The sequence below is a fragment of the Phascolarctos cinereus genome, unplaced genomic scaffold, assembly GCF_003287225.1.
Source record: "Phascolarctos cinereus isolate Bilbo 61053 unplaced genomic scaffold, phaCin_HiC Scaffold_4;HRSCAF=312, whole genome shotgun sequence".
NCBI classification, from domain to species: Eukaryota; Metazoa; Chordata; class Mammalia; order Diprotodontia; family Phascolarctidae; genus Phascolarctos; species Phascolarctos cinereus.
In genome coordinates, this window is record NW_027555847.1 from 463,485,197 (window position 1) to 463,512,787 (window position 27,591).

General features: G+C 35.1%; 1 protein-coding gene across 1 annotated transcript in view; it reads right to left on the reverse strand.

Annotated features, from left to right (window-relative positions):
• Positions 1-27,591, reverse strand: part of PREX2 (phosphatidylinositol-3,4,5-trisphosphate dependent Rac exchange factor 2) — a 382,998-nt gene that overhangs the window by 13,879 nt on the left and 341,528 nt on the right. Inside the window, exon 38 of the mRNA XM_021002117.2 lies at positions 13,362-13,464. Coding sequence (XP_020857776.1) covers positions 13,362-13,464 — 103 coding nt within the window. The remainder of the gene's footprint in view (positions 1-13,361; positions 13,465-27,591) is intronic.

Genomic DNA, 27,591 nt, shown 5'->3' on the forward strand with positions numbered 1-27,591 from the left:
AGACTATTAATACCCACTATCTGTTTCTACCAGCAAAGGACAGGGCAGTTTATCATAGTTCTATGCAACACCTGTTCTGCAACATTTCTTCCTTGGCTCCATCATTAGCTATTTTAAAGTTTACAGCAATAAAGGGATAGCATTTAAAAGAAATGCCTCTAAAGCAACTTTTGGAAAAGAGGCAGGCCTGTACAGATCTCAAGAATTTGGACTTTCTACCTTGCAGCTTACCACTTCAAAGAATGGATCTGTTAGCACAAAGGAAGGAAAAGGGTAAAAAAAGAAGACAGGAAGAGAGCAGGAGATGGAGGAATCATGAAGTATATTCTAAAATGATTTTCACTCATTCAGAAGTGGAATGCCATTAAAGCCTTTGGAAAAAGGGAACTAGAATGCTATTCCATCTCAGTTCTCATCAATATTTTGCCTACCTTTGCTATCCTAGCCTTGCATACCATATATGCCTAAATACAGTATCACATTTATCTCTAGTTTTCCCTGTGTATGATGATGGCAATAATTAAAAAGGCAAGTTAATGGAATCTTCTACCTAGAGGGAGTTTAATTTAAGTGAGGGTCAAAGTTTACAGGCTAAGTTCCATCTTTGCTCTGTTTTTTCAATCTCAGCCACATGTAATTCATCAACCATCAGACATGAAAATAAAGCAAAAAAAAGTCCCTGAGATGTTCAAGTGAACCTTATGATTCCTCTATAAATAAGAGACTTCCAACTACTTCTACTACTCTGATACTTTCCATGAGACATCCTCATTAATTCCATAATATATGCTATGTATTACTTGTTTCTAACACCACCAAAAATGCATTAATGGAATAACCACGCAGCTAAACATGGATCCCCAGTGACATATTTAATAAAATGATTTTCCTATTTTGTTTCACAAAATTTTCAAAGAGACATTTAAAATGGCTAGAAGGAACAAAGTTATATTTTGTTTCCTTTGGTTATCACTTAATATTGAAGTTATATTTACAGTGAGCAGTCAGCCTTTGAGAAAACCCCATAAAGCACATTTTATTTATACCATTGGTTTACAAATAAATCTTAATTATCTAGCCTGGGTAGTAAATCAAATGTGTTGAGTTTTTAAAATCCCTTGTTATTTCACTAAATTATGGTTTATTAGGAACATAATTTAAACTTTTTTTTTTCACAATCAGTTCATGCTGTAGGCAGAAGCTAGGGCCATGTCTTATCTAAACTTTGTATCTACCTATTACTTTATGCCATATCCAGTAGATGCTCAACAAAGACCTGCTGAACTTAACCGAATTGTTAAGTATCTTAGAATCGTAGGATTTTCAGCTGAAAAATGTTACAGAGATCATTTTATACATGAGGAAAGTGAGACCAAGAAATGTGAAGTAACTTGTCTAAATTAAAGGGGTAATAATTAGTAAATTCTGCTCCAGATAATATTTTTCTTTTTAGGCAATTGGAGTTAAGTGACTTGCCCAGGGTCACACAGCTAGCAAGTGTTAAGTTTGGTCTGAGGCCAGATTTGAACTCAGGTCCTCTTGACTTTAGGGCCAGTGCTGTATCCACTGTGCCACCTAGCTGCCCCTCTAGATAATATTTTTTAATAGAATGTTATTTGTTTTGATTCTATCTACTTTTTTCCTCCTTTTAGGGCACATTCTTTCACATTATGTATTTTTGTTGTTATGATAGCTGGCATATTATTATTATTGATAATTTATTATTGATTTATTATTTATTAAAACTTTTACCACATCATAGTATCATGACATCACAAGATCATAAACAAAGGTAGAAGAGACCTTAAAAAACAAGTCTAATACCTCATTTTATAGATAAGGAAATGGAGACACAAAGTCAAGTAACTTGACCAGAGTCACTATAGCTAGTAAATATGGGGGGGAAGGGAATAAGCATTATTATAGCACCTAAACGTGTGTTGCTCCAAGTCCCATGCATCATGCACTGTGCCATGGTGCTTCTCATGAAAATGTACTAAGTGATTTTAGAAAACCTTCAAAAATGTCAGAAAATGTCTAAAATGTCTAGAAAAGCCAGATACTTATGGACTTCCTTCTATATGCTGAATACTCATTGGGTCAGTCAATAAGCATTTATTAAGCACCTCTTATGTGCCAGGTGCTATGCTAAAAGCTAGGGATACAAAGAGAGGTAAAAGACAGCCCCTGTTCTTGAGTAGCTAACAATCTAATAGGGAAGACATCATGAAAAAATTGTGTACAAACAAGATATGTATAGGATAAGGTAAAGATAATAAAGGGAAGGCACTAGTATTAAGGGAGATCCAGAAAGTCTTCTCATAGAAGATGAGACTCTAGCTGGGACTTGAAGGAAGTCAGGGAAGGCAGGAGGTGTCTATGAGGGAGAGTATTTCAGGCATGGAGAACAGCCAGTGAAAAAATTCCCAAAGTCTGGAGATTGTGTCAAATGTGAGGAACATCAAAGAGGCCAGTGTCACTGGATAATAGGGTATTATGGGGAACAGGAGGCATACAATTAAAGAAGAATGGAAAGGTAAGAGTGGGTCAGGTTATGAATGGCTTTGAGCGCCAAACAGAAGGTTTTTAATTTAATTCTAGAGGTGATAGGGAGATATGAGTGTTTTAATGGGGTGGTGATAGAAGAGTGCTGACATGTTCACATCTGCATTTTAGGAAGATTAATTTGAAAGATGAGTAGAGAATGGATTGGAGCAGGGATTCAAAAGAAGTTAAAAAAAAGTCAGTCCCTCTCCTCAAAAAGCTTACTTTCTGTAAATAAAAGATCAAGAAGCAACAGGATAACAATATAAGTATCATTCAGTGGTAAGATGTATTACTGTAATGGACAAGTGATATATCAATTCAGAAAAGGAAGAGGTTATTCTTATCCGGAGCAGTTACTGAAGGACTCATAGAGAAGACAATGCATGATAGAGACTGAAGGATGGATAACAACTGGATAAGTAAAGGGAAGGGAGAGACAGGTTGAAGGGAAGTAAGATGTAAAGAGAATAGAAAAAGAATGGATCATAAGATTCTGAAATATAATTTAATAGTATAAAGACCAAAATGAAATTGATAGCCAGTGACATTTAAGCATGCAATTCACAATTTTACCTCCATCCCTATTATTTATTAGATCAGTTACCCATGGGGAAATATTGACTTGCCTATATTAGATATTCAATAAATATGTTGCTGATTGAGAGGGGGTAATGGTATTATGTCCACTTAAAAAATTTTTTAATAGCATAGGGTTCTTTTGCTTTTAATGTTTGGATGTTTATCTATTAGTACTAGTAACACAGCCAGCAATTTTTAAAAATAATATAAGAAGTCAATTTGTAGAACCAATGAAGTATGTTGTGACTAAATAATATGAACACATCACACTTGAATAGATTCTGTTTTCTAAAAGAACCTCAAAATCTACTAGGAGCCTTGTTTAATTAATGTGCACAATAACCCAATGAGGGAAAAAGGTGATAATCATCATTATCTCATTTGGTAACAGACAAGCTAATTTACCCAGGGTAATAAAGCAAATGGTCCAGGAGCCTGAACATAAGTCTTTAATTCAGACCAGTAGCCTAACTGACAAAGGAGGTAAAAGTTCTACAGGACTTTCCTCTGTTCATGCCTGGAGGCTGTGTTGAGTCTTAGGTGCTACATTTTGGATGGTGTTTGATGAGCTAGAATGCAACATGAAGAGAGTGACTAGGGTAGTGAGAAGACTGGCAATCAGACCATACTGGTATAGTTTAATGGAAATGGATAGGTTTAATTAGGAGAAGAGAAAACTTGGGGGGGGGGGGTTTATAGCAGTCTTTAAGTATTTAAGGGGCTCTCATGTGGAAGAGAGAACAAGTCTTTGTTCCACTGTGCTTAAGAGGGCTGAACTAGACCTGCAAAGTTATTCCTTATACCCTGTATTCCATCTCTTGCTTCTAGGCTTTGATAGGTAGCCCCTCATGTCAGGAATGCCTTTATTCGTCATCTCTAATTGAATCTTTGTCTTGTTTTAAAAAGATTTCCTGATCACCCATCCCACCCCTACTTCCTCTCCTTCTTCTTCTTTCTTCTTTTTCTTCCCTCTCTGTCTGTCTGTCTGTTTTGCTCTCTCTCTCTCTTTCCCCTCCCTCCCCCCACTCCCCTATCTAATTTACTCTGCATTTCCTTTTCACCTTTATATCTACTTAGGTATATATAGTATAATCTCCCAGCAGAATTCATGTTCCTTGAGGGCAAGGACTTAATTTTTTTTGTCTTTGTATACCGGCATCTAGTATAGTGCTTTTCTGTAGCACTTCCTAAAGAAATATTTGTTGAATTGAATAATTTTGTATTTATTTATATACACATATTTGCCTACATGATATATCCCCTCTCCTTGCAATGTAAGGTTCTTGAGAGTAGGATGCATTTCATTTTTTGTCTGTGTATTTCCTGGGTCTAGCACAATATTGCTTAATAAATGATTCATGAATTAGGAGCAATGCATGGGAGTTGCAGAGAGGTGGATTTAGGCTCATAGGAAAGAAAATCTTAACAGTGTGATGATAATTTTTCATTTTCCTTTTATCCAATTTTATTATGCCATTTCGCCTGGAATATTTGACTAACTGAAACCTGTTTCCTGTCAATATTAACCTCAGTTAGGGATAATAGTAAGGGAAGACTTTTTACATTCCTAAGATAAGAAGCAAAAAGAGAGGAAGAATGGAATATAATATAAAAATTTCCTTGACATAGAACTTTTGATTATCTTTAAGAGATTTAAATCCCTTTCCCTCAACTAGCCCACTGTGACTTCTTAACATGTAGGATTTTGCAAACAGTGTAGAAATCTAACAGCATATTTACTAGTTCTAACTTAATTTGTTTAAACTTAATTGAAGGAAACATAAGATAATGAATATATTTGACTGGGTCTGTGTGATCGTTATAGCACAAGAAGCCTTAAATACTGTTTTATGTTAAAAATTGTTTTTCTTATGTAATTTTCTCTATAAAGACTTTTCCAGTAACTCCATTATTTTTTCAGGGTTATTTTTCTACTTCCCAAACCTATGCTTGAGCATAATAAAACCTAGGTTTTTATCTTTATAATTTCTGTGTTGTGATAAGTTTATTCAGCAGCAGTAACCTACTATATGTACTCAGGGAGAGCTATTTCTTCCATAAAAACAGAGCTACATGAGCATCCTTGCAATGTGGGTTGTAAAGAGCAATGGGATTAAACTCAAATAGAAATGGGGCCAAAAACGTTACATAAGGATCCCAGTGGGTTTGTATTAACTTAGAAAACCACATAGTAACATTATCTCTGTTTCATTGTATTTTTATTTATTTGGTTAAATATTTCCCAATTACATTTTAATCTGGTTCCCTCTGTACTCAGGAGGGTTTCAGGCTGTACTTTCACATGTATTGTAGGGAGGATTCAGCTACAAGGTAAGTTCTATGGTCTCTGAAGTACCTTCCAATGCTGAGATTCCACAATAGGCTGAAACTCAGTTCTCAACTCTATTTCCAATTACAATCCCCCAAATGGCTCTACTGTAACCACATAACACCAAGTAACACTAGAAGGGTAGCATAGGCTAATATGACATAACTACTGTTGCTCACATCACCTCCAGGGTAAGTTTGCTCTGACTTATCTCACCACTCCTAGAAAGTATGCTTAACCCTAAAAATGATCATGTAGTTTCTTATGAAGATGTTACAAGACTTTTTTTTGCTCAATTATCAGTTTAATTTTGTTATATAGTAGAGGACCCATTACCTTTGGAAGGCAGAGTTATATTGCATTCCCATAGTTAACCTTTTGTTGATTTGGAACTCTGATTTCATAGGTGTAGGGAACTTTCTAGTGTGGAAACTCCTTCCACCATTGCAGGTCAGCTGCAGGTTTGAACAGTAGGCACATGACAGAGGCAGTACTTGTACTTTTATCCCTGTTACTCCTTTACTTTGCCACACTGTCTCATTTTGTATCTTTAATCAATCAACCAATTGACAAGCATTTATCAAGTGTCTAATTTATTAATCTAAGCACTTAATGAGGTAGCACAGGGAACAGAGTGCCAGACCTGGAGTCAGGAAGACCTAAGTTCAAATGTGGCCCCAGAGACTTACTATCTGTGTGAAATTGGGCAAGTCACTGTTTCTCTCAATTGCCTCATCTGCAAAATGAGCTGCAGAAAGAAACGGCAAACCGCTTATGTACCTTTACCAAGAAAACCCCAGACGGGATCAGGAGGAGTCAGACATGATTGAAAACAACTGGACAACCAGCACTTAACACATTACATTGCTCACAATTACACAAAGCCACATTGCCCAACATGAATCAAAGTATATTCAGGATCAAAGGACAATGCCAATCAATTTAGAATATGGAGAGATGTGATTTTACCTGAGGGTCACCCTAATAGTAGATATAATAAGATATGAAATTGGAGTCTTTTAACTTGCACATCAGTGTCCTTTCTACTGGATCAAATATATTCTCTTAACAATCAGTAGAAGTTATAGATTTGTTAGTGTGGTGTTATGGTTTTTACCAAAAGCAAGAGTTCTGACATCACATCACACAAACTAACTTCTCCCTTTGAAATAATTATTATGGCACTGTTTTGAAAGCTTTATTTCTATTTTTGAAGAAAATTTATACCTGCCTGTCCAATAACCACAAGCTCATAAAATAAGGCAGGCTGAAAGCTGTCATTTGACCTCTAGAAGAAAACATGAGGTATACACCAAAGGCAGAGTCTTACTTTCTTGACCTAGAGGTCAAATAGAGAAGTAATGGCTTCTCAAGGAATTAGACAATTCTGGGAACATGTAGTCTAAATAAATCATTCTTAGAAAGGGTCATGTCTGTGTTTGATTATGGAATCACATCAGAATTTATCCTAGTAGCATCCTAGGATTTAGAGGTCGAAGGAACCACAGAGATCATCTAGCCCTGCACCCTCATTTTATAGATGAGGGAATTGATGCCCATGCAGGTTAAGTGACTGACCTGATGTCCCAGTGTACTAAATAGGAGGCTGAGTGGGAATTTCTATTCCTCAGTGTTGATGTCCTCTCTCCCAAATGCCCACACAGAATACAATTAATGCAATGGCATTTTATTTTCTTTTGATGACCACCTGAAAACATTTCTTCAGATAAGACCCTGGAGAATTTAATGTTACAGAGTTTCAAAGACTCATTTGATTAGGGAATTAATTTAATCACATTACATTTCTAAAAGAAGCCTCTTCTACTAATGTGGTTGATAAATCACAGCCTACTAACACTTAAGTTTCATCAGAACAATGGTTACTATTCATTTTTGCATTATTAGAGGCAGCTCCTTATGGAGATGCAAGAATTTATGAATAACATTATTCTATTATGTTACTTCTACCATGAATATTAAATGCTTGACAGTTTGGTCCTTTTTTCTCCTTTGTCAGAGAAATGAAGACAATTAATTAGCCAGAGTGATGGTGTCAATCTCAAATACAGGAACCACAAAACCAAATATAAGGTCCCCTACTACTGGGTATTGACTTAGGAAACCACATATTAACATTATCTATGTTCTATTTTATTTTTATTTATTTTGTTAAATATTTCCCAGTTCCATTTTAATTTGTTTCATCTGGGGCCCAAGTACAGGCTACAGTGTGGCCCCATGCCTCACGAGGGTTCACTAAAAGCATTTCACAATTTCTTAAAGGAAATCAAGCTTGATTTCCTCCTAACACTTTACCTTGAAGCTCCTGTCAATGGGGAGTGTGTGTGTGTGTGTGTGTGTGTGTGTGTGTGTCTATGTTTGCACATGTACATCTCCTAAGAGGTGTACTCACCAGCGGACTATACATATACATACATACATACATGTATATATGTGTGTGTGTATGTATATATACACACACACATATACACATACACATATGTGTGTATATATGTATGTATATATATGTACACATATGTATGTATGTATATAGTTAAATCAAAAGCAATATTGACCTTCCATTAAATGGAAAATTTGGAAGAGTAAGAAAAAAATTGCTGAGAAATGTTGAGCACAGTAAAATAGAGAGTTTTCACAAAGAACATTCTTCAATCACTAATTTTGTACAAGAAGAAATGAATCCACTGGAAGTGGGGAGAAAAATTAACTCTCTTCAGTTATAGTCTTGCTCATAAAGCTTATACTTAGAATGCTTTCTTTCTTCAGTCCTTAAAAATGACAAATAGAATTTGCTTAATAATAGTCACAATAATTAACTAATTCAGTAATTAGTTAATTAATCTGTCTATGGAACTGGAAAGACTTAGCAAACTCTCAATCTCACTCTGCTTTACTATGCCTTAACTAGCTTCTAAATGATCCATACAAATCTGCTCTACATCTACTTTAACATTCTTTGGGGCAAAAAAGAAACCTGATTTTTTTCAATATACAGAATGATAAAAGGACCCAGGACAATTTTCTAGATTTTGTACACGAATATGTTCAGGATATCTAGTTTCCAAGACTGTCAATTTTCTGTATCCATTATTTGCCACATAAATCATTTTTGTAAACAGACACATATTTCATAGGAATTTACTATTTAGAATAGTCCTGTGGCAATACAATCTTCTTCACAGCTATGTGACTGCATCACCACATTTATAATCATTGCTAACCAAAAGAATCTATTAATATTGTTTCATTCCATAAGTTAAAAATAAAATAAAATTTTAAAAATATTCCACCTTGTAGCTATAGATAGAGAAAGGGACCGGACCTGTGACTTCGTTGCTTTAGCAAAGTCCTAGATTAGGAAACTGCCTTCACTAATGCAGGTCAGTCAACAAGCATTCATTAAGCACTGCTAGCGTCCCAGGCACCATGCAAAGTAACCCCCACGTCTTCTCTGCATTCTTAGAGAGTTGCCTGGGACAATGAAAAGTCAAAGTATTTGCCCAGGGTCACACAGACATTTCAGTATCTCCCAACATGGAAATGATAATTCATGAAGAGTCCTAAGTTATACAAACAAGGCAGAAGCCTGTGTGGCTTTAGGTACATGGTCTGACCACTGCAGAACTTTTCTGCAGAATCCTTAAGTATGATACAACTGTAAACACGAATACTAGATCAATTTGCAAAATTGAGTTTTCATTGCAGTTGTTCATAGGGCATGCACTGGTATAAGGTCTGATTTTAGTCTAATTTCCCTTTTGATATATTATATGCCTAACATAAAAGAAAAGCACAGCAGAACAACAATTCTGTTTACATCATCCCTTTTCTTTACAGACATTTGTTTATTACATTTTTAATTTTTGTTAAAAGTCTTCTGCAGCAAAGGAAAGTTTTGACAGATTTAATTTCCATTTATGCTGATCAGCAACTCATCTGTAATTGGCAGTCTTAAAGGGGAGGATTCCCCTACCAGACAGAAATGAACGACGATAATATCATTTATGGCATTTATATAATGTTTACTATGTGCCAGGCACTGTAATAAGTGTTTTACAATTATTATATTATCTCATTTGATCCTCACAACAACCCTGGGAGGTAGGTGCTATTATTATCTCCATTTTACAGATGAGGAAACTGAAGCAAACACTGAAGGTTTAAGTGACTTGCCCAAGGTCACACCCTGCCAACTGTCTAAGGTCACATTTAGACTCAGGTCCTGCTGACTCGATGACCAACACTCTATCCATTGTACCATTTAGCTGCCCTAGCTTTGTACCCATGTTAACAAAAACAACACTATACAATGCAACATTTGCAGGAAATTCAAACATTTGTGGAAAGGAAATGATTAGTTTACTACTGCCTCTAATTAGATCCAAAGCTTTTATTACTCAATTACTTTGGTAGGGAGTAGGAGGGAGTGCTGAAGTTAACTACAACTCATGAATTTGCTAACCTTTTTGCTACAGTAGATAACCCAGTGTGATTTGTTAACTTTAACATAATCTGAAGTACAAAATTCCAATATAAAATAAACTTATTTCTTGGTGTCTATACCATAGAACTGCACAAATAGGAGACCTGTATAACTTTCCAATAACTCAGTTATTTTGAGTACATTAGATTTGTACCATATGTTATACAATGAGATTATAAGGTACATAACATGAGAGTACAAATTTAAACAATAAAAACCTAAAACATAATTTTAACATAATACAATATTACATATAGTTATATTATAATATGAGATTAGGAAATGCATGAAAGCAGATATAATTAAAGGCACTGGCAAGTTCCAGTGCTGGCATGTTTCTACACTTTTCACTTTCCTTTATAAATATAACAAGATGCATAATCATCTCTTGAATCAAGATTTAAACAAAGTAAATCAAAGAGGTGCTTTAGATAGGGCTCAATAGAAAGATAAAGTAAACTCACTGTACTTTGTTTAATATTTAATCATAATACTGTTTTATTAATGAAGCATTTATAGTAAATACTGCTATAAAAGCTGCCCCTGATTTACAAATGTGTTGTGTTATTAAAGCTAATTTGTAAATTGGGTCTTTGGAAAATGGAACATATATTTTTCATACACATAATGCCACTAAAATATTGCATGCTTACAATTAAAATAATAACCAATACTATGATATCACATTTTTCTTTTAGAAATAAAAAAATATACACAAACCTATAAAATACTTTAAAAACAAGTAAACATTGCACAATACCACAGAATGACTAGTCTAAGCCTAAGGGGAAATCACTTAGATTAGTGCCTATTGTGTCAGTCTCTAAATACCACTGTGATGAAGGAGGTGGGAGAGGGTGTGATCAGAAAACTCTAACACCAAAGGGTGAAGAGGAGGTACTTGAAGGTTGAGAAAATAGTCAAGTAGACAGCAGTCCAAGGAGGTGGTTTTATTACTTGTTTCTCTTTCTCTCTGGAGCCAAGATACCACTTTTCTCACCAAAAGAATGAACAGTTTTTAGGATTAACATAGTGGGTCTGGGAACAAAGATAAGTCCCAATGATCAGAAATTTAGTTAGCCAGCTGAACCTGAAAAGATCACCTTGGGAACCAAAAGGGTCAACAATGGCCAATATGGATAAGGATTCCTTGCAGCAGGGGTGTTAGGGACAAGAGAGGCAGGGAGGAGAGGAAATAGAATTTTTAACTGGGAGACTGAAAGGTATGTGTAAGCAGATCAAGCTATCTTGTCCCTATGAATTCATAAGTGGAAAGAGGGCAACAGGTAAGATATGAAAATATAAGAAATACCATCAGCAAAGTCTAAAGGCATTAGAATTCAGTATAATGATACAGTTCCACAGTAGAAGAGATTATGCATAGAGGCCGTGTGGTTTGTTTTTCATTCTCAAAGAGGACCATGACATCAGGAAGATGATGACATGACTTGCAATTGAATTGGATTTGAGTGGGACACGACTGTGCGAAGTCAGCAGCCTCACTTTCTCCTCCAGAGTCGTCTGGGTCCAATGGTCAGATATAGATCAAGATGACTAGAGATGGTCCAGCATACATAAAGGGGAGGAGTATGAAAGGACTGGAATTACTGGATGGGAGGAAGTCGTATGCCTAGCAGAGAAGTTTTAACATGAAATGGGAAGTAATAGGATATTGCTAAAGATTTTCAGCAGAGGAATGAATCAGATCTATGAATAAGAGTTTGACATTTGGTTATTATTAACTTTAAGACCTTGAGGATGTCAGCTGCCTTACCCATAAAATGAGGAAGGTGAACAAGATTATTTCTGAGGTGGCTTCCAGCTTTAATGATATTAGAGTGATCAGTATCTTGCTAACCATTCCTTTAAAGTCCAACTCAAATGCCATCTCTTCCCTAAAGTCTTGTCTGGTCACCTCAGTCAGCAAAACACTGTCCTCCTACCAATTCCACCTCCTTAGACCTTGCTACAGCACCTGATTTCGTAGCTCTCTGATACCACCTTGAATAATGAGTATGTGCTTTTTTCCTCTAATAGATGAACAACTTGGTGCAGAGATCGTGACTTATGTTGACTCTCTATTTCCCCCCAGTGCCTAGTTAAGTGCTTTACACAGTGGAAAGAGGAGAAATAAACATTTATTAAGGACCTGCTATATCTCAGGTACTGTGCTAAGCACTTTACAAATATTATCTCATTTGATCCTCACAACAATCCTGGGAGGGAAATACTGTTATTATCCTCATTTTACAGTTGAGGAAACTGAGGTTATGCGACCCGCCCAGAGTCACACAGCTAGTAAGAGTCTGAGGCTAGATTTAAATTCAAGCCTTGCTGACTTCTGGCCAAGATCTCTAGCCACTGTACCAACTCACAATCTATTTGTCATCGAGAGGCAAAGAGTTGGTATTTTGGAAATACGTGTTGCACTGATGCATTTTCTCTGCCCCACATGTATTGAGGTATAGTTTTCTTTAGATTATACAAGAATTCTAGAACTTCCATGAGTGGAAAACAATCTTGACCCAGAACACTGAAAATAAAAATTAGCTTCAGTGTCCTAAGTCTCTTTCTTGCTCTTTATTTTGCTGATAAAACTTATAAAATTATGTTCTACTTAATAGGATAAATATGGTTTTCATTACATCAAATAAAGGATGATTAGAATCCCTTGTGCTTTATCTAAATATATGTATTTAATGTATATGCATTTCATGTATGTATGTATATACATACATACATACATACATACATACATATATATATATATATATATTTTATATATATATATATATATATATATATATATATATATATATATATTTACACACACACACACTTACACACACATTAGTCTCTCATTTAAACCTGGCAGTTATGAAGCCCCATTTACACAGATGAGGAACATAATCACCCAAGGACAGAGTGGTTCGTGTACAGCTTTGGAGTTCTTCAGCCTCCTAGGGCAGTGGTGTTCCCATCATCCTACTGTTCTGCTGCCAGCATCCTATCATCATGGAGCCAGCAGGACAAGGTAGACACAAAAGCGTTCACATGGGAAGTGAGCTGTAGCCACTCACCCCTTTTTATCACTTTGAACCCACTGCTTTCTTACTCTCATTTTCTGCTATTTCATGCTATAAATGCACAAAAAAACCACACTCTCCCATTTTATCCTCACACACAAAGTGAATGCAAAACAAACAGAAGATGGCATTTTATAACATGAAGCTGTTATCTTTGGGAGAATAGGCTCTAAGGAGGAGAGAACAAAGGTTTCAGGGCAATACGTATTTTTTTCCCCTATTTTGCACTAGACTTTTTAGCATTGGTATTTAGGTATTAGCAGAGGTATGTTCTATATCTTTAAGAGAACGAGTCTAACATGTCATTTGAATTTACCTGCTTTCGCATTACATCCGTAGCTTGCATGATGTACCGAGGTGGTAGTCCATGACTTCTAGCCAAAATTATAGCCTGCTCCAGAGTAACACTCAGAGTGCATCTGTGGGCAAAGACAAAGTGGAATAAATTGTTCTTTATAGTCACAAAAACGCAGTATCTAGACTTTCAAAAAAGCACCCAGGAATCTTAGTCCACACAGTGCCACCTACTTATCTAAGACATATACAAACATCCACATAAAATATACATATAACACTCATATATATAAAAGCTATAATAGCTAATTTTTATATAGAACTTACTATGTGCCAGACTCTGTGCTATAATGCTTTACAATTATTATCTCATTTGATCCTCATAATGACCCTGGGAGATGGGTACTATTATTATCCCCATTTTATAATTAGGGAAACTGAGGAAAACAGGTGCAGTGACTTACCTAAGTCATATAGCTAGTAGGTATTTGAGGCTAAATTTGAATTCATGTCTCTCTAACACCAGGCCTAGGGCTCCATCCGCTGCTCCACTTAGTAGTATATATACATATATAGGCATATGTTTGTAAATATTATATATGTGTATATATATATATATATATATATATATATATACATACATACACACACATACATATACATACACACATATTATAGTATGCCACATATATAAAGTATATATGCATGTTATATATACACCTCAGTAGATTATAGACAATATTAGTTAATATTTAAATAGTGGTTTAAGGTCTCTAGAGCACTTTCCATATATCAGCTCATTTGATCCTCATAATAATCCTATGAGATACTAGCTATTATTGTCCCCACCTTATAGATGAGAAAACTGAGGCAAACTGATGTTAAGTGACTTGCCCAGGGTCACACAGGTGGTGTTTGAATTTAATTCAAGTCTTCCTGACTTTAATGTTAGTCCTCTATCAACCACAACAAACTTCCTTTATAGAGAAGTTATTATGATCAACTTCTACTTCAATTTAACACATTTTTATTTTTTAAGTATCAAATAATTTTCATTAACCTGTACCTCCCATTACTCACTCACCTGTGTGAGACAAAAACAATCCCTAAATACATATCTATATAGTCCAGCAAACTAAATTCTTTCTTTCTTTATTTATTTTTTAAATTTATTTTTTCCATATGCTTTTGAGTTGAAAATTTTTTTCTCCCTTTTTCTCCTCCCCCCACCCTCCCCAAGACGGCACAATCTGACATAGGCTTTACATTTACATACCCATTAAACATATTTTCACATTAGTGAAGTTGTAAGTAAAAATTAAAACCAATAGGAGGAACCATCAGAAAGATGAAACAAAACTCAACAGAAGGTAAAAATAAGTGAGAGCAATTCGACTTCCATAGTTCTTTCTTTGGATGTGGACAGCATTTTCCATCCCGAGGCCTCTGGAGATGTCTTAGATCCTCGTAATGCTGAGAAGGGTTCAGTTTAACATTCTTAGTCATTGCATAACGTGGCTGTTATTGTACAAAGTCCTCTTGGTTCTGCTCACTTCACTCAGCATCAGACCATACAAGTCTTTCCAGGTTTTTCTGAAGTCAGCCTGTTCATCATTTCTTATAGCACAATAGTATTCCATTACATTCATATACCACAACTTGCTCAGCCATTCCCCAATTGATGGGCATCCTCTCAATTTCCAATTCTTTGCCACCACAAAAAGAGCTGCTATGAATATTTTTGTACATGTGGGTCCTTTTCCCATTTGTTTGATCTCTTTGATATAGCCCTAGAAGTGCTATTGCTGGATCAAAGGGTATGCACATTTTTGTAGCCCTTTGGGCATAGTTCCAAATTGTTCTCCAAAATGGTTGGATCATTTCACAACTCCACCAACAATGTATTAGTGTTCCAATTTTCCCACATCCTCTCCAACATTTATCATTTTCCTGTTTTGTCATGTTGGCCAATCTGATAGGTGTGATGTGGTACCTCAGAGTTGTTTTGATTTGCATTTCTCTAATCAATAATGATTTAGAGCATTTTTTCATATGACTATAGATGGCTTTAATTTCTTCATCTGAGAACTCTGTTCATATCCTTTGACCATTTATCAATTGGGGAATGGCTTGTGTTCTTATAAATTTGTCTTAATTCTCTATATATTTTAGAAATGAGGCCTTTATCAGAAGACTGGTTGTAAAAATTCTTTCCCAATTTTCTACCTTCCTTCTAATCTTAGTTGCATTGGCTTTGTTTGTGCAAAAACTTTTCAATTTAATGTAATCAAAATTATCCATTTTGCTTTTCATAATTCTCTATCTCCTGTTTGGTCATGAATTCTTCTGTTCTCCATAGATCTGATAGGTAAACTATTCCTTGTTCTCTCAGTTTACTTATGGTATCAGCCTTTATATCTAAGTCTGAACCCATTTTGACTTTATTTTGGTATATGGTGTGAGATTTGGGTCTATGCCTAGTTTCTGCCATACTCTTTTCCAGTTTTCCCAGCAGTTTTTTTCAAAGAGTGGGTTCTTATCCCAGAAGCTGGGGTCTTTGGGTTTATCAAATAATAGATTACTATAGTCATTGACTACTGTGTCTTGCATATTTAACCTATTCCACTGATCCACCTCCCTATTTCTTAGCCAGTACCAAGCAGTTTTGATGATTGCTGCTTCATAATACAATTTAAGATCTGGAATTGCTAGGCCACCTTCCCCTGCATTTCTTTTCATTAGTTCCTTTGATATTCTGGCCTTTTGTTTTCCAAATGAATCTTGTTATTATTTTTTCTAACTCTATAAAATAATTTTTGGTAGTTTGATTGGTATGGCACTGAATAAGTAAATTAGCTTAGGTAGGATTGTCATTTTTATTATATTAGCTCGGCCTACCCATGAGCAACTGATGTTTTTCCAATTATTTAGATCTGATTTTATTTGTGTGAAAAGTGTTTTGTAATTGTGTTCATAGAGTTCCTGGGTTTGTTTCGGGAGGTAGACTCCTAAATATTTTATAATGTCTACAGTAAGTTTAAATGGGATTTCTCTTTCTATCTCTTGCTGTTGGGCTTTGTTGGTAATATATAGAAATGCTGATGATTTATGTGGGTTTATTTTATAGCCTGCAACTCTGCTAAAGTTGTTTATTATTTCAAGTATTTTTTACTTGATTCTCTAGGATTCTCTAAGTATATCATTATGTCATCTGCAAAGAGTGATAGCTTTATTTCTTCTTTGCCTATTCTAATACCTTCAATTTCTTTTTCTTTTCTTATTGCTAAAGCTAACGTTTCCAGTACAATATTGAATAACAGTGGTGATAATGGACATCCTTGTTTCACCCCCGATCTTATTGGAAATGCTTCTAGTCTGTCCCCATTACATATAATGCTTGCTGAAGGTTTTAGATAGATGCTATTTATTATTTTAAGGAAGACTCCATTTATACCTATGCTTTCTAGTGTTTTTAATAGGAATGGGTGTTGTATTTTATCAAAAGCTTTTTCTGCATCTATTGAGATGATCTTGTGGTTTCTGTTGGTTTTGTTGTTGATATGCTCAATGATGCTGATAGTTTTCCTAATATTGAAGCAAACTAAATTCTTACATTAACTATACAGAAAACACTGTTTTTTCATCAGCCCAGCCAACATTTACATTTTCATTTTTAATCATTTTTGCCAGTGTGATAGGTATAAGGTAGAACTTCAAAGATAGTTTAATTTGTGTTTCACCAATGTAAGTAACTTAGAGCATATTTCAAATAACAGTTGAAGCTTCCATTTTATTCTTTAAAAACTATTATTTCTTTTAAATATTTATCTATCAGGTATAGATCTCAATCTTACAAATTTGAATCAGTGATTTATATATCTTAGAAATATGTTTATCAGAGAAACCTGCTGCAGAGTTCTGTGACCTACATCCCCCTCCCCCCCGCCAATAATCTGTTTCCCTTTGAATTTTTACTTTAGGTGTTCTTGCACAAAACTTTTAAAAATTTTACATAATTAAAATTTTCTATTTTATTTTGTGTGATTGTTTCTATCACTTTAGTCACGAATAATTCTCCTATAAATTGATATAAAGGTAATTTCTTCCTTGTACCACTAATTCATTTACATTGTGACTTTTATATCTAAGTCATATATCCATCTGGAGCTTATATAGGTATATTATGTAAGGTGTTAGTCTAAACCTAATTTCTGTCAGATGTCTGTCCAATCTTCATAGCAGTTTTCATAAAGTAGTAAATATTTCCCCCAATAATTGAGAGGGGTGTCTTTGGATTTATGAAACACTGCACTACTGTGTTTGTTTGATTCTGTATGTTGTATTCCTAATCTGTTCTGATTATCTCTCTCTCTGTCTCTGTCTCTCTTGCATCAGTACCAAGTCATTTTTAATGATTACTGCTTTAAGATACAGTTTAAGATCTGGTACAGAGAGATTCATTCTTCCTCACATTTTTTATTACTGACCTTGAGATCCTTGACCATTTGATCCACCATATAAAATTTATGATTTTTTTTGCTATATAAAATATTATTTTAGAGTTTCATTGGTATGGCATTAAATATTATATTTATTTGCACTAATATCATCACTTTTATTATAGTGGCTCAATTTACCCATGGGCAATTAATGTTTCTTCAAATATTTAGACCTATCTTTACTCCTCAATTTATTTCTGAAAATGACTTAACTAGTACCTAAATGAATGGTGGCAGATACACTTCTGAGTATTTTTTTTTAGCTTTTATAGTTGCTATTTTTTTTTTTTGCTTTTTGGTGAGGCAATAGGGGTTAAGTGACTTGCCCAAAGGTCACACAGCTAGTAAGGGTCAATTGTCTGAGGCTGGATTTGAACTCAGGCCTTCTTGACTCCAAGGTCAGTACTCTCTCCACTGTGTTACCTAGCTGCCCCTTCTATAATTATTTTAATGGAATTTCTTTTTCTAGCTCTTCTTGCTGAGTGAATTTGTATACACATACATATTATATATATATATATATATATATATATATATTTACACATATATATATATTTACACATTATATATATATATATTTACACATAGGTATGTGTGCATGAGTATACAAATAGGAATGTTGATGGTTTTGTGGATTTCTCCTATATCCTGAAACTTTGTTGAAGTTGTTAATTATTTCTATAAAATTTTTAGTTAAGATTCTAGGTATATTCTAAGTATAAAATATTAGCTGCAAAAAAGTGATGATTTTTTTTTTTGCCAGTGATATTCTCTGAAATTTTTTTTTGGTCTTATTTCGAGGCATAGCATTTCTATCGCCATGTTAACTAGTAATAGTATTAATGGAAATACTTGCTTTATTTCTAATCTTATTGAAAAGGTCTATAACTTTTCTCCAACACAAATAATTTTCACTTTTGAATTTAGATAAATACTATTTACTAATTTATTCTTATGATTTCTAAAGGATTTTTTAAAAAATAGAAATGAGCAGTAGATTTCATCAAAAACCTTTTCAACATTTATTAACATGTTTTTTAATTATTTATTATTTATATTACTAACACAATTTATTATTCCTGGTATAAATCCAACTTGGTCATAGCGGTCATCTTTCTAATAGGATGCTGTAACTAACTTCCTAATATTTTACTTAAAACATTTGTATAAATATTCATTAGGGATATTGGTTTATAGTTTTCCTTTTCTGCTTTGTCTTTCCTTGATTTAGGTATCAAGACCATATATTTATACTGTAGGAAAAAAAATAGGAAGGATTCCCTCTTTTCTTATTGCAAAAAAAAAATTATGGAGTATTGGAATTAATTGTTCTTTGAATATTTGATAGGATCCACTTAAAAATTCCAGCTTTGGGGTTTATTACTTGTTCAACTTATTTTTCTAATATGGAGTTATTTCAATAGCCTATTTCTTCAGCAATCACCATTTTAGTCATCTACTAGGTGCCAGGTATTAAGCTAAGATGCAGAGACAGTAAGAGAGAGTGAAATGTTTTTTGTTGTCAGAGAAAAAGCCATTAGTTAAGATCAAAATATAAAAGTCAACAATAAAACCACTATACAATGAAATGTATTTCAAGTGGCAATAAGAACATTAACTAGACATGCAAATACTGTTTATAAATACATCACAAATAAGGACTAAGAGGAGACTAACCTAGACATTCCAATACAAAACATTAATGAATTAGGATTTTGTACTTGTGTTTATACAGTAAGATTAAATAACCAAGATTATAATGTTCTCTATGACACTTTTGTTCTCAGATAATATCCTATAGATATTTTATATCTTATAATGTTTGCCATTCATTTTTGCATTTTGTAAAAAGTTCATGGTTATTTGTAATTTATTTATAAAACTACAAGAAACCGCACTATCCCATTATTAAATAAAGAGTAGAATTTGGTGCTATAAAGGCTATCTTAAACCTATATGGGAGTATATATTTACCATTGTACCAAATATTGTACTGATGGAGATGGGATCTGAACCCCTAAACAGAAAAAAAAAACATGTGTTTGGGATCTGGATTCCCAAAAAAGAAATCTCTGGACTTTTCCCAAATCTCTGGCATTTGCCTGAGGCTGTAATCCACTCAACTGGCCTTTCTTTGTGGCTAAACCCAGTCTCCCAATTCTGTTCTGTTACCTCCTGCCTTGGCCACTTCCCACCTTTAATCCTATCTGGACTCCATTCTCCCTTGGCCACTGGGTCCAGGTCCCTGGCTTTCTGTTCACCTCAGCTTACTGGTTACTCCCATCCAGATCCTCCTTAGACCCCTCCCCCAGTCACCCTAGACTACTTGGCCACTCCTGGATCCCTCCCACAGCCTTTCTGTATATAAGATTCATCTTGTCTACCTTAAGGTGCTCAGATTCTTTAAGAGTCTAGCTAAGGGCTTAGATTCTTACAATCTAGCCAATAGCTCACGAATGTTTAGATTAAGAGTCTGGCCAATATGGCGGATTCTTTAAATCTCACCCACCCCAGATCAATGTCCTAATAAACCTTGTCTTTGGCTAAAAGAAGGATTGGGTCGAATTCATTGGGGAAGGACCCGTGCATTGTGATTTTAAGGTCCCAGCACCCCTAAACCTCTAAACCTTAACAGTACCAAAGGTAAATAATGCCCTTTCATATAGCATGTGTCCCTATACAAAGACTCCAAGGAAAGTGAGAGATTTGGATTCCAGCATTTGTAAGGGATTGGTTTACTTTCTTCTTTCTCTTCAGATTTTCTTTGAAAGCACCGTCATTCAAATTTTTCATTATTTCATTTTTTTCCACCCTGTAGTTCCAATTTGTTCCTTTAATGATTTTTTTTTGTTTTTTATCCTCTAAAGTGGTTACATAAAGTTGTGTTACCTGCATTCACATTTGGACAGATGGGGCTTAACTGTGATTTCTTCTTTGTGAGTAACTCCAGGTAGAGCAATTCCCCCTAGGAATGAATGTATATCAATAATTCATCTGTTAACTAAGGATCTTAGAGAGTTGCTTGGGGCATTTAGAAGTTTAGGGTCTTAGAGAGTTGCCTGGGGCATTCAGAGGTTAAGTGATTTAACTTAAGCCACCATCTCATAGGTAGTATGTTTTAGGGGCAACACTCATATACATGTGTCTTCCTGACTCCAAGGCCAATGCTGCAGTAAATATTCCATGCCCCTTCTCATTGTTCATATAATTCTGTTTTTCTAGTAGTTATATTAGTAGCTTTTTTGTTACTTTATCCCTTACTTTTCATTCCTTTGATAAACCTTTCTTCTTTCTATGCTTCTCCACCTCCCCAATTACCTTCCTCAGCTCCCTTGCTTTGATGGCATTTTACTCAAGGGATTGCATTAGGTTTCATTTATGTAAATGAAATAATTTATCCCTTCAAGAATTTGTGATTTTTCAGTATTGGTATTCCCTTTATTGGTGCTGATTATCACCTCTCTGACTTAATAAGATGGTCTCTTTGAGGTGCTGGGACCCAAAAGTTCCATTACTTTATATGGTTAATCACTCATACTAAGTTTCTGGCCCTTAGACAACAGATGTGCAATTGGGTTCTTACTATAATTCTTTACAACATTGTAGGATCTGTCAAAGCTTGTTTTCTGTACCCATACTTTCAAAAACCCATGACAGGTCCCCAAGAAAGAGCCTTCCTACAGAATGTATGAAACAGATATAGTTAAATATCATTAGCTGTGCAATCTTAGTACAAAAAGTTTAAGCCATACAGTAGAATAATATAACGATGCATTTTTAAAAACGGGTCAGGTTGAAACATTTTACTGTCACATTAGAAATAGCCTGATAGCTTTCCATTGTATTCTTAGGAGTAATCAATTATTTTCTTACGAACAACATGTTAAGTTTCATTGGCTGTTAAATGACTTGAGCAGCAGCCTTCAAATTAGTTTTTCAGAGGCACTCATTTGAAACCCTTAATGACACCCTAATGGGTCAGTATTTTATAATTAGCTGCTAATAGAATATGTTCTGTTTGCCAGTAGCAAGTACAGTCTATCAATTTGACATGATTGATATTGTTTTTTATATGTGCATGGGACTGAAGTAAAATAAATACTAATAGGTATAAAGAAGTAGAATTGAAGCTTAATAAAAAATAATTTTCCCCCAAAACTATTTAATTGTCAGTGTCTGTAAAAGAACATAGCTTTTTTTCTTCCTCAAACTAATATAAAGTCTTTAGCACTCCAAGTTTAAATCTCTACTGACTTTAAAATTTCAATCATTAGAAACCATTACACTGTAGCTGAAAGAATAAGAGAAAATCTTCACTTTTTTCCTAAACTCAATGAAACATATTTCTGCTGTCCTGATAAAAGGGTATACTTCTTTTTGCTATTTGTAATAAGCACTTGCTCACTGAAAAGGGTTTTAACTAGAATTCAAATATTTTTTAAAATCTATTTCCTTCATTCATTTCTACGGATTTGTTCCTTTGGGCCAAGGTATGAAAGACCTTGCAGTTTCATTATTCAGCACTATGGCAGAAAATTTTCTTTGTACTATAAGAAAGAGAAATATGCTTCTGAGTACCACCTGACTTTTTTTTTTGGTAAAGGTGTTATTTTTAAGAAAGGACTAGGGTCCTAGATGAGAAATCACCAGGACCAGGGATTTGCTCTCTGCCTCAGCAAATCAAAAGTGCAGCTCATTTAGAATTAATAATACCTGCAAAGATGATGCCTCTAACAGAAAATCTATTTTAAATTGGACACATTTCTTTGGATTTGTGCTATTGTGCTTCTACCTGTAGTTTATCAAAGTGGCAGTGATGATGGCCTCTTTCACAGAGTAACTCCCATGGAGATTTGTTTTCCAATCTGCTCACAATGTAATTTTGAAATAATCCCTACCAGTGTCAAATGTCAGGAGAAAGTTAGGGAAATGGCAAGAAATGCTGCCACTCACTATAAATGACTGGTGTCCCAAACCAAGGTCAAATCCTGCTTTAATACTATCACACCGAGGTCAGAAATGAGACTGAAATTAAAGATCTGAAAGGCCTGCAGTCACCCCAGCACTAAGTTTCCTTGGCTCATGGGCTTTTACACATCTTCCCCACTATTTCATTGTGAAAGCTGAGTGGAAAAATACAACACTTGAAGAAATCATTTCAAATTCTGGCAGTCTCTGGAAGAATCTGGGTCCACAAACCAGCAAGCAAATGGCTTTTCAATGATGCATGAATGTGGTGCCAGCATCAGATGCTACCAGCACATTTTTCATTTTTCCAGGAACTCCCTAAACACTAAATTACAAAGATTTAATTTAAACAAATGCGAGTGTAGGGAAGGAGAGGTATCATGTAGGTATGGAAGCATATTTGCATACCATTACATGGTTTATAAATTATATTCTGATGTGTATGCTTATAAAAGGCACATCACATTTTTCCTACATATTGGACATTTATCAGACTATGTCAATGCGATGGGAAAGCAATGTCATACTCTATACAAGTTTGCAGTCTTAAAATTCAGAAAGTGGCATATAAACTTTATTAGCCTTAGGAGATGAATAGAGAAGGATTCAGTGATTATGTTCCATGGAGATAGATAGGACAGCACTGTTTGAAGCTCTGAAGCTAAAGGCTCTTTCTAATCAGGTGTCCTAATTACTGGTCACTTGAATTTATTTTCTTTTTAAGGGACACATATTTAGAGAGAGGTATTGATATAAAGATGAGTTCCCTGAGCAGTGTTCCAAGGGAACTGTGATGTTCTTTATCATATGAATATGGGTTCTATGAGAAAAGTCCTAAGTACTGACCCTTTTTTCTCTCTAAAATACTCAATATGAAATTATATATGTATATGTATACGTACATAACATATACACACATACATACATATCTATGTAGCTATAAATATTTGCTTTTCAAATTGAGCTGTCATGGAGGGAAAAGACCTAATATCTTCTCTTTTGCCTTAAAATTTCCCTGAATTCCCTTTCTCCAGGGACAACTCTAATCCCATCAGTCAGCTTTTATGGGTTCCATAAATATTCAGGTCTAGCATATTCTATGTACAAATCAATAACAATTGGAATAATAACTAACATTTAGATAGTACTTACTATGTGCCAGGCATTGTGCTAAATACTTCACAAATATTGTTTCATTTGATCCTCACAACAACCCTAAGAGGTAGGTGCTATTATAAGCACCATTTCCAAGATGAGGAAACGGAGGCTAACACAAGTTAAGTGACTTACCCAGGGCCACACAGCTAGTTAAGTGTATGAGATCACATTTCAGCTCAGTTCTTCTGCATTCCAGGCCTGATATTGCACCATCTAACTGCCGAAAATTAGTTTAGGAAATTATGCCTTCAGTGTAGGTCAAGTATTCAACACGTATACAAAGTATAAAGGATGCTATGTCAATGGCATGAACTATAATGTTCTTGATAATCAAAACTTGGCCTATATAGTGCTTTAACATTTACAAATAAAAACTTATGTTCACCCACTTATTCAGCTGTCCATATCTATTTTAATGATTTGATGCCATCAGTATAGGGAATTCTCACTGCGGAAACTCTCTTTACTAATACAGACCAATAAATCATCTACAATTTACTGTCAGAGAGGTGCCAGGCACACAGGGAAAATGTATGACTCCCTTAGGAGACCCTCTCATGTATTAAAGACAGAACATAAACCTAGGACTTTGTGACTTCAAGGCTGGCTCTCTCTTCACTGTACCATGCTGCACCTTGAAGATTTATATAGTGTGTTAAAATTTACAAGGCATTTTGCATATATTATCTCATGTTGGCCTCAAAACAACTTTGTGAGAGAGGCCCTAGATTAGTATTATGTTCATTTTGCAGAAGAATAATCAGAGGCTCAAAGAGCCTGTTATGACTTGTTCATGCTCACACAGCTAGTGAGTGTCAGAGATGGACCTGAAGTCCAGGTCGGTAGGGACTTACTAGAATGATGTTGCCACTGGGTCATGTAGCCTTTCTTCCATTTTACATCCATTATCCCATTTGATCCTCACAATATACCTGTAGTGCAAGTTTTGAAAATAAAGAAACTGAGGCTTAGAGAGCATGAGCATTTGCCCATGTACTCATGTTTAGTATGTGTCAGAGCCAAGATTTGAAACCAGATTTCCACTGACCCCAAGTTTATCATTCTTTCCATTCTACCACAGGTTATTAAAATTATTTTGAGGAAAGAGTGAAATGTAACATGGGAAAGAAACAAAATTTTAAGGCTGTGGAGGGTCCTCATCACATCCCTACCCCACCTCAAACATATGCATAATGCTTACTATAGAAATCTCTCTCACTTGATTCCTATTGACCTCCTGACAATGAATAAAAATCTAATGGCCTCATTTAAATTTTACCTTAATGTTATGCTTAAATTTTAATTTGCTTACAAAAAAGTTGAGTTTTCTGCAGCCTAAAAAATGTCTCCTGAATTTTCCAGTGCTTGCTCCCCACATCATTTCTTACTAACTAGTCCTCTACTCAGTTACAAGGGTAATAAAATAAATGGTGTGAATTGTTATCTGTCCCTGGTTAGAAGGTAACTGGGCAGCTAGGTGGTGAAGCAGATAGAACATGGGCTTGGAATCAGAAGACTCATCTTCCTGAGTCCAAATCTGACCCCAGACACTAGCTGTGTGACCCTAGGCAAGTCACTGAACCCTGTTTACCTCAGTTCCGCCTCTGTAAAATGGGCTGGAAAAGGAAATGGCAAACCATTCCAGGATATCTGCTGGAAAAAAACAAACCCAAATGGGGTCACAAAGAGTAGGACATTACTGAAACAACAAGTAACGACAAGGAAGGCAGTTGGCTTTTTTCAAGCCTGATCCATTGGATGGATATGAGTATAGTAAACTTCTTTAACGATAACAATGGGATATTCTGGACTATAGTTTAACTTGGTGCATACTCCTGAGGGAACTAATTTGACAGGACTATATATCTGTAACAATATTGGTAATTTCCCAATAGAAAGGAAAAAACTCATTAGTTTCTGTTCATAATTAATAAATCTTGACATATTTTTAATCTAAATAGTTCCCACACCAACAACAAAGTTTCAAATTATAATACTGTGAGTGGAATGTGCAGATAATGGATACAATTTAGTAACCAATTAAAAATATTGGATTTATCATTATTCAGAAAAACAGTAAGCTGTTCTTGCCTCCTGCTTACTCATGTCTTAGCTCTAACCTACGAAAATCTGTGTAAAAGAGCATTTGCTCATTTATTTCTGATTGATATTAAAATTAGTCCATTACTTAGCTTTCTCTAAATTGACAAGAAAAATTAACAATGTACTCATTAATTGGCAGAAAGAACTCATGAAGTACTTACTACTTTCATTTTTTTCCCTCTTTAAAGAAAAATGTTGCCTGAATGCTCGTTTTTAGGCTATCACCTGAACAACAATTCCCCATCACCAATTAACATTTGCAGCTACATGTCCTGTGTGAATGTAAAGTTCAACATTTCCAAAACAGAACTGTTCTCTTTTTCTCCAAACTCCCTCCCCTCCCAAACTCCCTCTTCTTGTCAAGGGCACCACTATCCATTCAGTCACTCAGTTTCTAAATTTGCTGTATATTCTCTCTCTCTCTCTCTCTCTCTCTCTCTCTCTCTCTCTCTCTCTCTCTCTCTCTCTCTCTCTCATTTCCAACCAGTTGCTGAAATGCTAACATTTCTTTCTCTATAACATCTGTCACCTAAGTTCCCTTCTTTCTACCCACAACTACCATCCAAGTTCAGGAACTCACCATACTTTCACTGGACTTTTGCATAACCTTTTAAATGAACTCCCTTATTCAGTTCTTTCCCCAACCCAAACCACCTTCCACAGAACTGCCACACTGATTTCCTAAACCATAGGTCTGATCATGTCATCACTCTGCTTAATAAATGGTTCCAATAGTCCAATGGTTCCTTAGTAACTTCAGGATTAAATATAAAGTCCTCTGTTTGACATTTAAAAATCTTCATAACTTGACCCCTTCTTATTTTTTTCTAGCAATTTATGTCATTACCCTTCACACTGTCTATAGTCTAGCTATCCTGGCCATATTCCTTATTCCACTTCCTGTTTCTGGGCTTTTGAATTGCCTCTTCCCCATGATTGGAATATTGCCCTTCCTCACCTCTAACTTTTAGAATCTGTTTTTTTTTAAGATTCAATTCAAACAACACTCTCTCCAGGATCCCTTTTCTGGTCCCCAAATCTGCATTTAATTAATGATTGTTGATTGATTTTCTTTCAAAAAAAACAAACAAAACAAAACATAGCTGATACTTTCCAATGACATCTCTCCCATAGCAATAGAATCCTTCATTGTAACAAGTAAGTTCAGTCAAGCAAAATGAACAAGCTCATTGGCTAAATCTTGGAATGTGCACCCTCCTTCTGATGCTATCTTTGACGACTTCTTTCACAATGGCTGGGAAGCCTTCTCTACCATCAGGTCTCTGACATTCTTGGTGTTCACTGCATCACTCAGATTTCTGAAGTCTTGCAATGCTGTTTGATTTTACAATGTTTTACTCCCTATGCCAAATCTCCTTCTTGATCTGTTTACTTCATTTTGTACCAACAAGTTTATACAAGTCATCATGAGCTTCTCTGAATTCTTCATATTTGTCATTTTGTATGGACAAAAATATACTTCTGCATTCATGATACAATTTGTTCAACCATTCTCCATTTAAT